This window comes from Cydia strobilella, chromosome 2 (assembly GCF_947568885.1).
Source record: "Cydia strobilella chromosome 2, ilCydStro3.1, whole genome shotgun sequence".
Classification (NCBI taxonomy): domain Eukaryota; kingdom Metazoa; phylum Arthropoda; class Insecta; order Lepidoptera; family Tortricidae; genus Cydia; species Cydia strobilella.
This window is the reverse complement of record NC_086042.1, coordinates 22,429,241-22,443,894: the sequence shown is the minus strand read 5'-3', so window position 1 is coordinate 22,443,894 and position 14,654 is coordinate 22,429,241. Positions and strand designations below refer to the sequence as shown.

General features: G+C 34.6%; 1 protein-coding gene across 1 annotated transcript in view; it reads left to right on the top strand.

Annotated features, from left to right (window-relative positions):
- LOC134754424 (C3 and PZP-like alpha-2-macroglobulin domain-containing protein 8) overlaps positions 1 to 14,654 on the top strand; it is a 158,882-nt gene that overhangs the window by 18,805 nt on the left and 125,423 nt on the right. Inside the window, exon 2 of the mRNA XM_063690751.1 lies at positions 3,089 to 3,267. Within this exon, the coding sequence (XP_063546821.1) occupies positions 3,089 to 3,267 (179 nt within the window). The remainder of the gene's footprint in view (positions 1 to 3,088; positions 3,268 to 14,654) is intronic.

Below are 14,654 nucleotides of genomic sequence, written 5' to 3'. Positions count from 1 at the left end.
TTACTTTCAACCACTGTAAATTTGCATTTAATTAATTTAAAATAAAAACAATTTTGTAAAATCAAAATAAGAAGCCGTCATTGAAGAGCCCCGCCTGCTGCTCCTGAGACCTGAATCGCTAACCTCCCAAACACTCGGCATCCGTCCAGCGCCGCCCCAACTCATCCGCTCGCCGTCAACTAGTCGTTAACCATACGTCGTAATATGCCATACGATAGTGAGCTTGTGACAGCGGCGCCTAAGGGTTAACCGCGGACGGTAAACGCGCCGCCCCCGCGCCAACGTCGAGACGCAAGCGTAGTGACAACCAGTTGGAAGCGCGGTTACAGTAACTGCGGGTTGGAAACGCATTGTTTAGCTTGTGCTGAAGTGAGACGAGCTGAGGTGGTGCCGATCTGTTGCTAAGTTTTTTAGTGTGCGACAACCTTTAAAGTAATATATTATTTCCATTTCGTGTAGTTGATGACACGCCCTTATGACATTAAGATACAGCTTAGTCCGACAAGAAATTATCGAAAATTATTGAGGGCGCCACTTCCTACGTAACTGTCACATTTTTGACGTAAAATGCGTAAACATGGCAACAATTTAGTATGGATTTTTTTTAGTTCCATTTTATTTAATTTCTACTATTTTATGTCGCACTGTAGGTAATTTAAATAATATGACTATACAATTCGGCAATAGTAACTTGCAATAGGAAAGATAATTAATAATTATTTTCGAGCTAAAGTCGGTTGTCATTGTTAATGTCTTCTGCAAGCAAAAATCGAGTTTATGATGTAGTTTGTTTTTTAGGAAAGGTCATTGAACCTGTTCGCTAATCAGGATTTTAACAAGTATTTTCCATTTAAGTTTCACTAGCTCTAGACATAACTAGAAAACGATAACAAATATTAACACTACTTGGAAAAAAAATTACTATGTTATAAAGCTAAACAATCCCCGTTCGTCGGAAAGTCCCTCATAGTGTTCCACACTGTATAATAAGCTTGAGTCAAAGGAATAATTTTTGTGCTCGATATGTGTTCGACATATCGACTTGCAACCCTTTTCAAATAGAGACATTATGGGGGCATTTGTCACGGAATTTTTGCTTAAAATAAAAAGTGGGTTCGGCACAGGTTTATGTAAGTAAGGTTTATGTAAAATGTTTATGTACGACTAATAGGTACCTATATCACTTTGTTTACATTGATGATTACAGAAGTATTTATAAACTGAACTCTTCGTTCAGGTACGCGTTAGGTGAATACTATGAAGTCAATAAATAATGTCAGAATGCATCTCATTATTTTTTATATTGTTACTTTGCCAATTATTCGTAGTACATATGGGCATTAATTAGGTTAATAAGTAGGTAATACCAGGTACTTATTATAGTACCTACCAACTAAAATTAAAGGACTAAAATAAAACATGGTTATTACAGAATTTAGATCTAAGTTAGGTTAAATCACTGTCAACCTTTGAATCAGCATTATATTAATTATACCGTATGAGACCATAAGTTTCAAGATTTGGAATTAAACTTCAAAGATTTTCCTGCATTAGTAGCTCCCGCTGACTCATTATGATCATAAGCTCCGCCTCAAACTAAACACAAACAGCACTCCAGCCACAAAGCACACTTAACAAATGGCTCTTGAGCTCTTTCAAGAAAAGAGGCAAGCGGAGACACTTGCAAACAAAACAAAGCGATAGTTTCAAATGGGAATTCTAATGAAGATCCCGCTTCATTCCACAGTTTATAACTAACAAAACAGTATCAGGAAATACAAACGCTGTTTCGCAGAGACACGTTCAAACAGGAAGGAGCGGGACTGGTTCATCCGAACTATATATTTGCTCTTCTGTAAACAGAGAGAAGCCCAAAAACACCCGAACGTACTTGCACGTCGTGTTTACGAACTTTTGGTCACATTTTTCTAGGGTTTAGTTTATTTTAATATCCGTTTTTCATTTAGATTGACAAGTTTCCTTAAGTATTAATTTTAGTAGAACGGCCTTTTTGTAGTATTAGTAGTAGTAGTAGCAAAACACTTTATTGTACAAAAATCAAAACAAAACAGGAAAAATAACAACATTCGTTATTAGTACAAAGGCGAACTTATCCCTTTTAGGGATCTCTTCCAGTTCCTGTTGTTTTTCAGCCAACGAAGAATATGATTTATAATTAATGTCATTAACAGGTGTAACGCAATTAAAATTAAATGTCATAATTTTACCTTTTTTCCGGAGAATATACTTACTTACTTACTCCTCTGGCGCAGCGACCCAAAGTGTGTCTCTGTGTGTGTGTATGTTCCGGAGAATATATTTGTATTTTTTACTTCCATGTTAGATTAATTTCCTTACAAATTTAAATATAATACAAGACTTTCACGTTGGTGCAGAACAAGCTCTTAGTGGCGGAGAGGAAAATCTGGCGAAAGATTCTGGGGCCTATCAGAGAAGATGGAACTTGGAGGCGCAGGAATAATAGGGAGCTAGAGGAGCTGGTTGCGGTGCCTAATATATGTAATTGGCGAAATCAAAGCTACACGACTCCGCTGGCTTGGTCACCTGGAGAGGATGGGAGAGGATCGTGCTGTGAGAAGAGCGTAGTGGGGCATCCGGGCGGAAAGCGTCCGTCTGGGCGTCCCAGATACCGCTGGAGTGAAAAAGCCCTAAAAGACCTGTCTGCCCTCGGAATACCCAACCGGCGTGAAGTGGCGCAGAATAGGGCAGAGTGGCGCTCTCTTGTGTCGGAGGCCAAGATCCTTTTCGGGTCATTGAGCGAGTGAAGTAAGTAAGTAAGTGCGTACAGATTGCAAGAAAAGTACCTAGTCCATTGGAACTGATTTATTTAAGCAACCCATATACACAGAAAATGATTCGTGCTCCATACAAGCAGCACACGCTTCCTGAAATTAGATACCTACCTATTCATCTCTCAGAAGTTTCATAAGTCATATCGAAATATGATTTAAGTTCGTCGCGCATAAACCCATTTGATTCTACTTTAGCATAATCGAGTGTCCACGAAGTAGGTAATAGATACCTACAAATTTTCTGATGCTTGATGAAATTTTATCTTCTGTTCTAGTGGTTTTTCGGTGGTCGCGCCAGAGGTGGCGGTGCCGGGCAAGACCACGGCGATCCTCGTCACGCTACACGGACGCGCCGGAGACCAGCCTGACCCCCTCAACGTCACTGTGAGGCTGGAGACTCAGGACGACGACAATGAGGTTAAACTTCTGACATCGGCCAGCCAAATGATAACCGGTTAGTAATTTTATTTATTTATACTACGTTAAAAACAAGCACTATTGTGCCTAATTTATTTATTTAATCGTAAATTTACTGTAGGGTTGGATGGTATGGCCATATAAGCCGCAGACCGGTAGACTACATATGAAATAGATGCCTCGACCTCACTTTCCAAGGCCTTAAATCACGTGGCCGCGGTAGGCCTAAGAAGCGCTGGCTGGACGTCGTGAAAGCGGATATGGAAGAAAATAATCTCACACCTGAGGATTGCGAAAACCGGGCAAAGTGGAGAAAATTGAATAGGAAAGCGGACCCTGGCGCTAGGCCGGGAAAACGCTAGGTTGAAGAAGAAGAAGACTGTAGGGAAAAGATACACTTGCCTGATAGTAAGTGGACATCATAACCTATTGTGGTTGCACTTCAACAATCCAGATTTGATAGGTTGGAGAAATTAATTCGGTTACCTTTTACTCTGACATTTCGATGTAAATTCTGAAATTATCGGAAGTGCCAATCCGATATCGGATGTCTGATGGCCCCTATATGAGAACAGTTATTAGAGAGTGCCCTATGGCATAAAGTCCGTCTTTTTGGAGGACGCTGCCTATAATTTTTTTAGCAATTATGATATCTGAAATGTATAAATAAATACCTGAGGATTGCGAAAACCGGGCAAAGTGGAGAAGATTGAGTAGGAAAGCGAACCCTGGCGCTAGGCCGGAAAAACGCTAGGTTGAAGAAGAAGAAGACTGTGGAAAAGATACACTTGCCTGATAGTAAGTGGACATCATAACCTATTGTGGTTGCACTTCAACAATCCAGATTTGATAGGTTGGAGAAATTAATTCGGTTACCTTTTACTCTGACATTTCGATGTAAATTCTGAAACTATCGGAAGTGCCAATCCGATACCGGATGTCTGATGGCCCCTATATGAGAACAGTTATTAGAAAATGCCCTATGGCATAAAGTCCGTCTTTTTGGAGAACGCTGCCTATAATTTTTTTAGCAATTATGATATCTGAAATGTATAAATAAATACAGGAAAATACATAAGTTCCGTGAGCCAGAGGCCGTGAGTTCAAGTCTCACCCAAGGCAGTAATTTTTCCACTTTTAAATTTATTCTAAGCTTAATAGCATCGATCGCAGACGTTTCTGCTTGTTAAAAATTAAACACATAAGTTATACATTTTACTTTCATCCGATATCCGTCAGTGCTGGAAAATCTATAGGTTTGGCATGGGTATATAATGAAAATGAAAAGGAAAATGAAAATATTTATTTCAGACACCAGGTGTCCATATTTTTGTCTACAAGACTATATTAGTACTTATTAATAAAACATAATATTTACTATAAAACTATATAAAAATAAACGTTAATGTAAGTAAAAAATGTTTTAAGTCGACACGAGTTGCGAATTACCTATTCGCACGTGTGTCGTACAACGTTTTACAGTACATTATGACCCTTTAAATTGTTAGCAACACTGTTTGTAAGGATCATTATTTATTAATAGCTTATATTTTGATCATTTTTACTTTTACGATTAGCTTAAAAAAGAGTATCAGTTGACCCTTACTTGTTACTGGTTCCCGCCATGTTGAATTATTATTAAAAGGTGGGTACACTGTGACAAGGGGCAGTTCGTGTACAGACGAGTTACAGTGTAGACGTCTTGGAATATGTATTGTAAATTGGTCGTTATTATGTTGGTAACGAACGAATAAAGTTAAAATATTGGTACAAGTATTAGTTTTCATCATCAACCCGGTGGTAACCTAACAATCAGAAGCTGGATCCAACAAAAATCGATAAGATTTTGTTTTGCCACGCCCCACGAACGTAAGGTTTTCTTTCCGTTGGTATCAGTGAGTAAAACATTATTTACCGGAAAGTATGTTAAATTATGGTAAGTCAGTCATAATTTTTATGTATTTATTTTACCTGCTTTCATTTTAAATAAAACTGGTTAGATAATCTATCGTCGTCTAAGATAATATCATTTAATGTAGTAATTTTGGCATATGTATGTGAAGAAAGAACGTACGAACAAATAACAGGTATTCTCAGTAATAATAAAAAATAAAAAATATGAAATTTTAAAATTTACAGTTGTCTATTAAGCGTTTTTGAATACAGCATATGAGTTAGTGAAAAGTCGATCGTGTCATTAGAATGTTCCTTATTTTTATTTTATAAAAATCGATTGTACGATGCTGTAACACATCGATTATTTCAAGTTCAGGCTAAGGATTCATTGTTTAGTTTTCTGCGTAGCAAAATAGCAGTAGTGTAATAGCAGACTACAGTAGGATATTGTTTTATACACATTAAAAATTTACGATCTGCTGCATCTTTGAGGTCAGTTTGTGGTACTAAAATAGGCTAGATGACAAATTTTCTTTAATGGTATCAATCGATCAGGTTTATTTTTAGGATCATATTCATGTTCCTTTATTAATAAAATTACAAGTTTTACATGTCATAAATATTAACAAGTAAATATATGTCAGTTTAATTACAATTCATCTAATGTCTATATGGGACCCATTGCATTAAAGCAATACAAAAGTCAGAATTGATAGTCAAAGTCCGACAGTCGTACTTCACTCGCGAAACGGTCCTAACAAAACGATATGAACGTGACGTCAAGGTCACTGTGAGCCCAACTTGAATGTATGGAAAATAAGAAAAATTGCGATTTTGTCTGTGAAATATTGCGTTTATGCATATCGTTGCTATACAATCTTTTTTTGGATAAAATGTAAGGAATCGAATAGTACCCTTACTTTATTCCTTTTTGGAAGTTGAAAAAAAACTAAATTTTGAAACTTAGATCCTGTATTTTCTTATCATTTCCATATATTATTTTAATATCCATATTATTGCGATTAATTGCTCATTTGCTATCTATTTTACTAGATTTTGTTATACAATTTAACATGTGTCATCATCCCTATTGTATAAATACACTGACTTAGTAGCCGTGAAACCGATGAGTGAACTAAAATGATAACTTGTCAATTGAATATCTCTTAATTAATGCTGCGTTTGAATAAGAAATGCCTCGAGTTCCAAGTGGTTAAACGCGATTTGCGTCAGTGTCATAATTGTCCCGAATGCAATCTGTTCTTAAACGAAAATAAGCCTCAAATATTTTCATAAGGAATTAATGATGTAGCTGTCGAAAAACGAACCTTATCCTAATTTTGCCAACTCTGGTATGTTAAATCTCCAAGTTATGGAGCAGAGCATATGTCTTATTTTCCATATTGTACACTCCTCATGATATATATATCTCGTAACTTTATGCGCTGAGCATTCAACTATTTTTGTGTCAATGTACCTATACACCTACTTATGTAACCCAATATTCATATGCAAATAAATCACTCATCATTCATACGAGGTCGTTGGAAAGTCGATATTATTATTGGATTAACTCGCATATTTTGAAAATTTACAAACTCATTTACCCGTTTTCGATTATTTATTGAGAATATTTTGAATGTCGTATAGTGTATTATATGGCAGTAACTACTTTTTATTATTTATGTTTTGTAATAATACTAATTCATACGTAAATAAAAAAAAATAAGGGACCTTAATTGGAATCATATAATATATATAATGCGTAAAAAAATGGGCCTTGCCCCGCTGCCGGCGGCCAGGTTAGGTTTTTTATAATGTGTTTATATATGTTTTGTACTGTTTTGTAAGTGCTTTTATATTTTACTTTAATATCCATATTATAAAAACACTAACTTAAGATGAAAGACAAATATAGAGAATATATTATAATGCGTAATATGTAGTCGGTTATGTAGTCGAGATGTACTCATATGTAGTCACATGTAGAGTCACATGTAGAGTCACATGTAGAGTCACATGTAGAGTCACTTGTAGAGTCACTTGTAGAGTCACTTGTAGAGTCACTTGTAGAGTCACTTGTAGAGTCACTTGTAGAGTCACTTGTAGATTCACTTGTAGAGTCACTTGTAGAGTCACTTGTAGAGTCACTTGTAGTCACATGTAGTCACATGTTGAGCCAGAGCTATATTGAGTAATTCTCATAAATAGAAATGATGGCGTACGTGTAGACGCTAGTATCAGTAAATACGAACATAGATCTTGTGAAATCGATGTGTATAGTTACCGCACGTGGATGAACGTGTGAAACCTTGAAGTGCGTGGATGAAGGCGCTAGACTTTTATTACAACTCTCATAAACATATTTACAACACTAAAATAATAAGTCAACCATGTAAATATGTATAACATACAAATAAACAATAATAATAAAAGGAAAAACTTAATAACGTCGCTACACGCTAATATGTGGAGTTCTCATTCAAGTGCAATTTAGATTAAAACTGAATAAATTACAGGTAATGTGAATGAAATATCATATTACATGTGTTATACATTACTCGTACTTGTATTTTTGTGTAAACTTACAAAAAAAATAAGACGAAGGAGTTATACACTTGACTAATAAAAGGAACGCAGCGTTATTATCGCTCGTTCATAAATATAAAGGAAATCGATATACGCGTACATTAGTGATACCTGTTTTCTTAATGTTCAATTTGAACTTGAGCGCGTTAGCCATAGAGTTGAGACATGTCATATATATATGAAAACTCTGCTTATTACTGAGGAGATATGACAAAATCTTTAAAAGAAATAACATGATCTTATAAGTTTCGTTCATAAGAGAATCTCATTTCTTCCATTATTTAAATCACCATAGTGACATGTAATTATGTACATATAAAATAGTAATTAATAAGGTGCTTCGTTTTCAATATCGTGTTCAATATTATCGTGACAAGTAAACATGATGTAAATTCTAGTCTCATATTTTATATTCTAATATGTAGTGTGTTTGATAACTGATAATTCAGAAGAAAATATCATTTATCCAAATGTCAATTTCAATACAACTAATAAATTGACAAAAAATTCTTAATTTAATAACGGTTCTTAATTAAAATAATTATTTACGAATACCTATCTCGATATAGTAAAATAGTATTAAAAATAATATGCAAGATAAATTGTATTCGACATATATACCCACACTTTATTTTGCCCAGGGTTTTATACGTGAATTATGACAGTAATATGAATAGTCTTGTTTTCGTAAAGCTAAAATAATTAAAAAAAATATTCCAAGCATACATATTGAAATAATTACATGCATTAATTGTGGAATCTGGAATTTAGTCTGAATAACGAATTAGGATAACAAATGCACCGTAATACCTATTTCAATTTGTTTCTAAAAAAAATACAAATATATTTGGAAATTAAATACTTTTAATAAAGTAATTAATTTAATTCATCTTTTTTGTGACAAGGAATTTGTTCTTGTAATGAATCACTCGTTAGTTTATTTGATGTTCTTAAATTTGGTTGAGTATTCATGAGTCTTTAATGGCTATAATAATGACCTAAAGCGGGTTACCGTCAAAGTAATATAATTTAAAAGAAATTGTCGAATAATCTTAATATTGAAACGGGACTTACTCGTTTACACTTCCGTTTATAAGTATATGAATGAAATATTGTCAAATAATGGGAAGCCTAAACAAAACAACATAATTTGTACTCATAATTATTATTATTATCAAGAGGTTTTTTATCTCAGCATATGCTTGCATTCATGTTGACTACGGGTTGGACCTGAAGATATAAAATCAATACCATGCATTGTTTATATAGGTGTAAGACTTATTATGTTAAACTTTCATTATTAAACGTTATTGCACAATACATGATATAATACATGACCAAATGACTAATATATTGTGGACTATGTGGCTTTAATAATTAGGTAAAATACTTGGTAGCCATGTCGTTTATGTACGAAAATATCTGAAACGTGTAGCAATATTAATCCATTACAAGCTTAAATCGATATGACTACTAAACCAACAAATGAAATAAATCAATAAAATAAGACCACGAGTCTTAAGTATTCAATAATAATTTGAAAGGAAGTCTTGAAATATCGTCAATACCAAAGGGTTTACTATTGCTCAACTGCTGTTGACAATAGGAACATCGTAATATGGACAATATTCAACATTAAGTACTGCCTTACTGTTGGTTGTTAACTTATTAAAAATATTTGATAGATGAAATGGTTATTTAGGATAGTACATACATCTTGATAATTATTATAGATCTTACTATTCATTTTCAATAATAAGGTATATTTGTTGTCTGATCTCTATTTGGTACCTGCGAGGACATGTTATTCCAGGTTGCTTTATTATTATTAGAAGATATATATTTGCTATCGCAAGCTTCTGGCGATTTGTGAATACATAGTTAAAAAAAAGTGACCAGCTCAAACTTGCTGACCTATGTCATTAAATAAAGTGTAACTAAAAAAATAATACTAATAATATTTACATGATTAGAATAAGCGCAACATAGTCTGCGTTATATGTAGTATTTATGTTGGTGTGATATTTAATACATTTATTTATTCAGGTACTGAAATATGCCGTATACTGCGGTGATCAGTGATTAAGCAAGAAAGTATATCTGAACTGAAATATGCCGTGAATTCGGTGATCAGTGATGATACGAAAATGAATGTTTATACTGAAATATGCCGTGAATTCGGTGATCAGTGATGATACGAAAATGAATGTTTATGCTGAAATATGCCGTATACTGCGGTGATCAGTGATTAAACAAGAAAATATATCTGAACTGAAATATGCCGTGAATTCGGTGATCAGTGATGATACGAAAATGAATGTTAATGCTGAAATATGCCGTGAATTCGGTGATCAGTGAGGATACGAAAATGAATGTTTATGCTGAAATATGCCGTGAATTCGGTGATCGGTGATGATACGATAATGAATGTTTGTGCTGAAATATGCCGTGCAATGCGGTGATCAGTGAAGAAATGAAAGAAAATGTTTGTTCTGAAACATGCCGTGTAATGCGGCGATCAGTGACAAAATGAGAATGAATGTTTGTACTGAAATATCATCATTATTTCTGTTTTGGAAATGTACCTGTCGTTTAACGTGACAAGACTGGCGGATATTTTTAAATAATCACTTAATCCCCTTTTGTCGATGATGATGATAATTTAATGATGGAAAAACACAGATCAAAAAGAAGTCTTAATAAGTCACAGAGGACATTAAACGCTTCCTGAGTGTTGTTCGAGCTAATAAACTCAGAAAAGGAGAGAGCCTTTATACTATCATGAAACTTTCTAGAAATAATCTCTACAATAGTCTTGATTTCATTAAAGGTTTAAAGCAATTGATTGTGCCAGGTCATGATCAGATGATTCAAGTTGCGTTTTGAGTATGAGATCTCGTCTACGGTGACGAGTACACATAAGAATGCATAAGTGCTCTCGTCTACAGTGACGTGTACAAATAAGAAGGAACGTGTGATCTCGTCTACGATGACGAGTACACATAGGAAGGTATGAGTGATCACGTCTACGGTGACGAGTACACATAAGAAGGTATAGATGATCTCGTCTACGGTGAATTAGACACATGAGAAGGAGTGTGTGACCTCGTCTACGGTGACGTCCACCAAAGAAGGAGCGTATGATCACGTTAAAGGTGACGTGCACACTTGCAAGGAATCGACGTCTACGCTGAAAAATTTTATAAATAAATCGACGACGATGAGTGTGCAAGTTTTGAAATAATGGATTGGATTATAAAAGTGATACATTGTCCTAGTCTTATTTTATTTTAGTTTCATTTTTATATGCTTATTGCTTATTAATGATGTATAAGATTAAAGTTACATTTTAGAAGACTAGTCTTGTTAGACGTGTTTATTGAAATTAAATCCTTAATTTTGAGTGTCAATTTGTCTATTTTGCAAAAACTTAATTTTGCACGTAATATCATATAATATAACAAATAAAAGTGTACTCGTCAAGATAATTAATTATTAGTATAAGTACTCATGTAAGTGAATTGTAATATTCTTATGAGTAATAAAATTCTTTAAACTTAATTTTGTAGATTCAAAATAATTGTATGAGGCCATACGCCTTTTGTACAATGGCCGAGCATTAATCGGAATTCGGAATAGGGACATTCCTACATCAGAATGGCCGTCTGTTAGCAACACTGTTTGTAAGGATCATTATTTATTAATAGCTTATATTTTGATCATTTTTACTTTTACGATTAGCTTAAAAAAGAGTATCAGTTGACCCTTACTTGTTACTGGTTCCCGCCATGTTGAATTATTATTAAAAGGTGGGTACACTGTGACAAGGGGCAGTTCGTGTACAGACGAGTTACAGTGTAGACGTCTTGGAATATGTATTGTAAATTGGTCGTTATTATGTTGGTAACGAACGAATAAAGTTAAAATATTGGTACAAGTATTAGTTTTCATCATCAACCCGGTGGTAACCTAACAAAATTTTCGACATAGGCACGGACAGTGCTTATTCCCGCACCAGTGCGGGAAAGTGACACCATATGTACTGTAAAGCGATAATTATACTCTCTCCTCTAACTGTTTAACCATGTGTCCAAGAATATGAAAAAAAAGATTATGAAGTTAAAGCTTAGTAAAAACTTTTAACGAAAAATGTAGTGAATGATCGGCTAAGTCGTTTTTTGAAATTTCGCATACAGCCTTCCCTTTTCTTAGTATAAAGACGAACAAGTGCTGCGAACATACTCCTTTTTGCTTATTATGAATCTAATATTAACTTATTAAGCAGTTGCCCCCGTTCAAGGCTGCCTATTGTGACGGACGGGTAACTGCGGAAACCTACACTGCTCGACATGCTCTTAGCCGGTTTTTATTAGATATTTTTGTGGTTTATTCATAAGTCACTCTACTATTTAGCCTGTAAGTCAAAAATTACTGCAATCAGAAGCAGAGAGTTGATTGCAATCGTCTAACATTGCGGTTAATATATTGACAAATGACAAACGGACCAAGGGTTTAGATTGCTGTTAACAAGCGTGCCTATAGATTAATCTTAGTCTAACCAGTACTAATTTGATGTTCGACTATAAACAACTTCAGAGTAAAATTATACTACGAATACCTATAAGTTGAGATAACATGCGTTGTGAGCTAGCTCAAGCTTCTGGCGTAGGTATATATTCCCGTTGACGACGTGCCAAGTTCTTAGTGGATTGCGAGATATACGATTATGTCTACTATGTATCACATGGAAAATGTAGATATGATTAACTGGAAAAGCTGTTTTTTATTTTTCTCGTATGTATTTCCCTTACACAGATAAAACTGTTGTTTATTAGTTCTTACAGTGAAACGGTTACAGTGATACACCATCGATACAATTCACAAATTAGAGGTTTATTCCGTTTATAGATTTTCACATAGGTACTTGCAAAACATGCTAATAACTTTTATTATCACTTTAGGAGTATTACATTAATTTCCGTAAAACCACTCAAGTTCAATACTGCAACTATTCAATTCAATACGTAATAGTTCAATACGTATTGGTATATATAAGGTATAATTACGAACGTTCTGTTTGGGTTTGTTTGAGTTTTTTCGTCCATTTGTTAAAATATTTTGCTATAGAACTATGACTCAAATAATAATTAACCCTGGACGAAGATATTGGAGTTAACTATGGATCATAGTTGGGAGCTTTTTAGAATTACATACGGTTTTACGGTTCATACAATTTTCATTAAAATAACACTCCAAGCATCGCTTCATTAAAATTTGTATAGGTATATATTCTCTTGCATTTCTATCCTTAATAAAAAAAACTATTCAAATCCATTAACGAACCAAACATAAGTATAATATACGCAGGGTTGTATTTATGCCGGCTGATTCACAATTTCACATAGGTATTCAAATAGCTTGCATGGGTTAATCTGCACTTGTTAAAGCAGTAAATTTTGGCACGGATGTAGACAATGTACCCGCGATATGGGCCGAATACAAAGCAGTGGGAACAAATAGCAGAAACTAATCGCATACCAGTCCACCATTGGTAGTTACTTCAGATTGTGTTCTGGTTCCTATGAACATCAATTTACTTCACACTACGCTGCAAATATTGATATCAAGGATAAAAATATTGCCAAATATATTAAATAATAAATAAGTTCAGTCACGTTTATCAAGTCGAATATTGTTTGAATTATTCGCTCCAAAACGACGAATTTTATTGAGAGCTGTTTTAATACATTTATTATTAAATCAATGTATTAATGTATGTGTCTCACAGGGAGTTTTGTATTTAAAAGTCCGTTCTTTTACTTGTGTCAAAGTTGTAAAATGGAAAACCATTGATATACCTACTTAGTTTTTTTTAACCAAAATATATTCTATAAATTGAAAAGAACCTGATTCCTAGACATCATAAATGTATTTTATTCTTATGACACGCCATTAAAACTTACAAAGGCAAAACTTCTATCTGTAAGGAAGGATTCTGAATAAATATCAATTTAGTGCACTCCATGCCATAAAGACGATTCGCATCGCCCCGCCCGTCACGCTAAAGTTGTACCATTACAGTATTCAAATGTTGAAAAAGGACAACATAACGCACTAAAACTTTGTAGTGGAAGAGGCTTAGATTGTTTGTTCTTACTTAAGGTATAGGTATCTTGTGCAATTTTGTTTGCTTGGCCGAAACGCTCGAAAATGTGCACGTTACAAGTACCTACTAAAGAAACCTTAATATAATACAAAATGAAACATGATTTTTCAATATCTGAACGGTTCAATATAATTGCAGCGTAACGCGATGCTGATGAACATCATTTCCAATATTGCGTTAATGAGATCATTATTACAGAACACAGAGATAAATACAAACGGAATGACTTCGATCGTTAACAACAAAATTAACTCTTAAATACATGTCAGGATAAAAGTCTAAATAGCCATATATATTTTTATTTGGTCAGTAGGTATAAAACTAGGTAAGATCAAAAGATTAAAAATATTCAATACCGATGTAGCCCGATTACGAGGGTTGAAAATCAATCTAGCAGCTTTAATCCAAAAGTTTATTAACTGCCAAGAACTCTATTTTTATCTGTGGGCACATCGATGGGCAGGGGCACCCAAATACCAGCTTCACCCTCTGGACCGCATCCAACGAAGAGCGACTCGAATTGTCGACTGCCAGCGTATTTCGGATCGGCTTAACTACTTGGCGCTGCGTAGAGATGTGTCTTCGCTCTGCATTTTCTATTGCATGTATAATCCCTGCCGCTTCTTTTCGCCATCGCCCTATGCGACAACATCAACAACTATCCTCGCCACTTAGATGGTTGGCAGTCCTCAACTGTGAGTAAAGTTTCTCCAGAAACTTCCTGCCTCACACAGCTAAACTGTGGAATGAACTTTCGCCTGCGGTATTTCCGG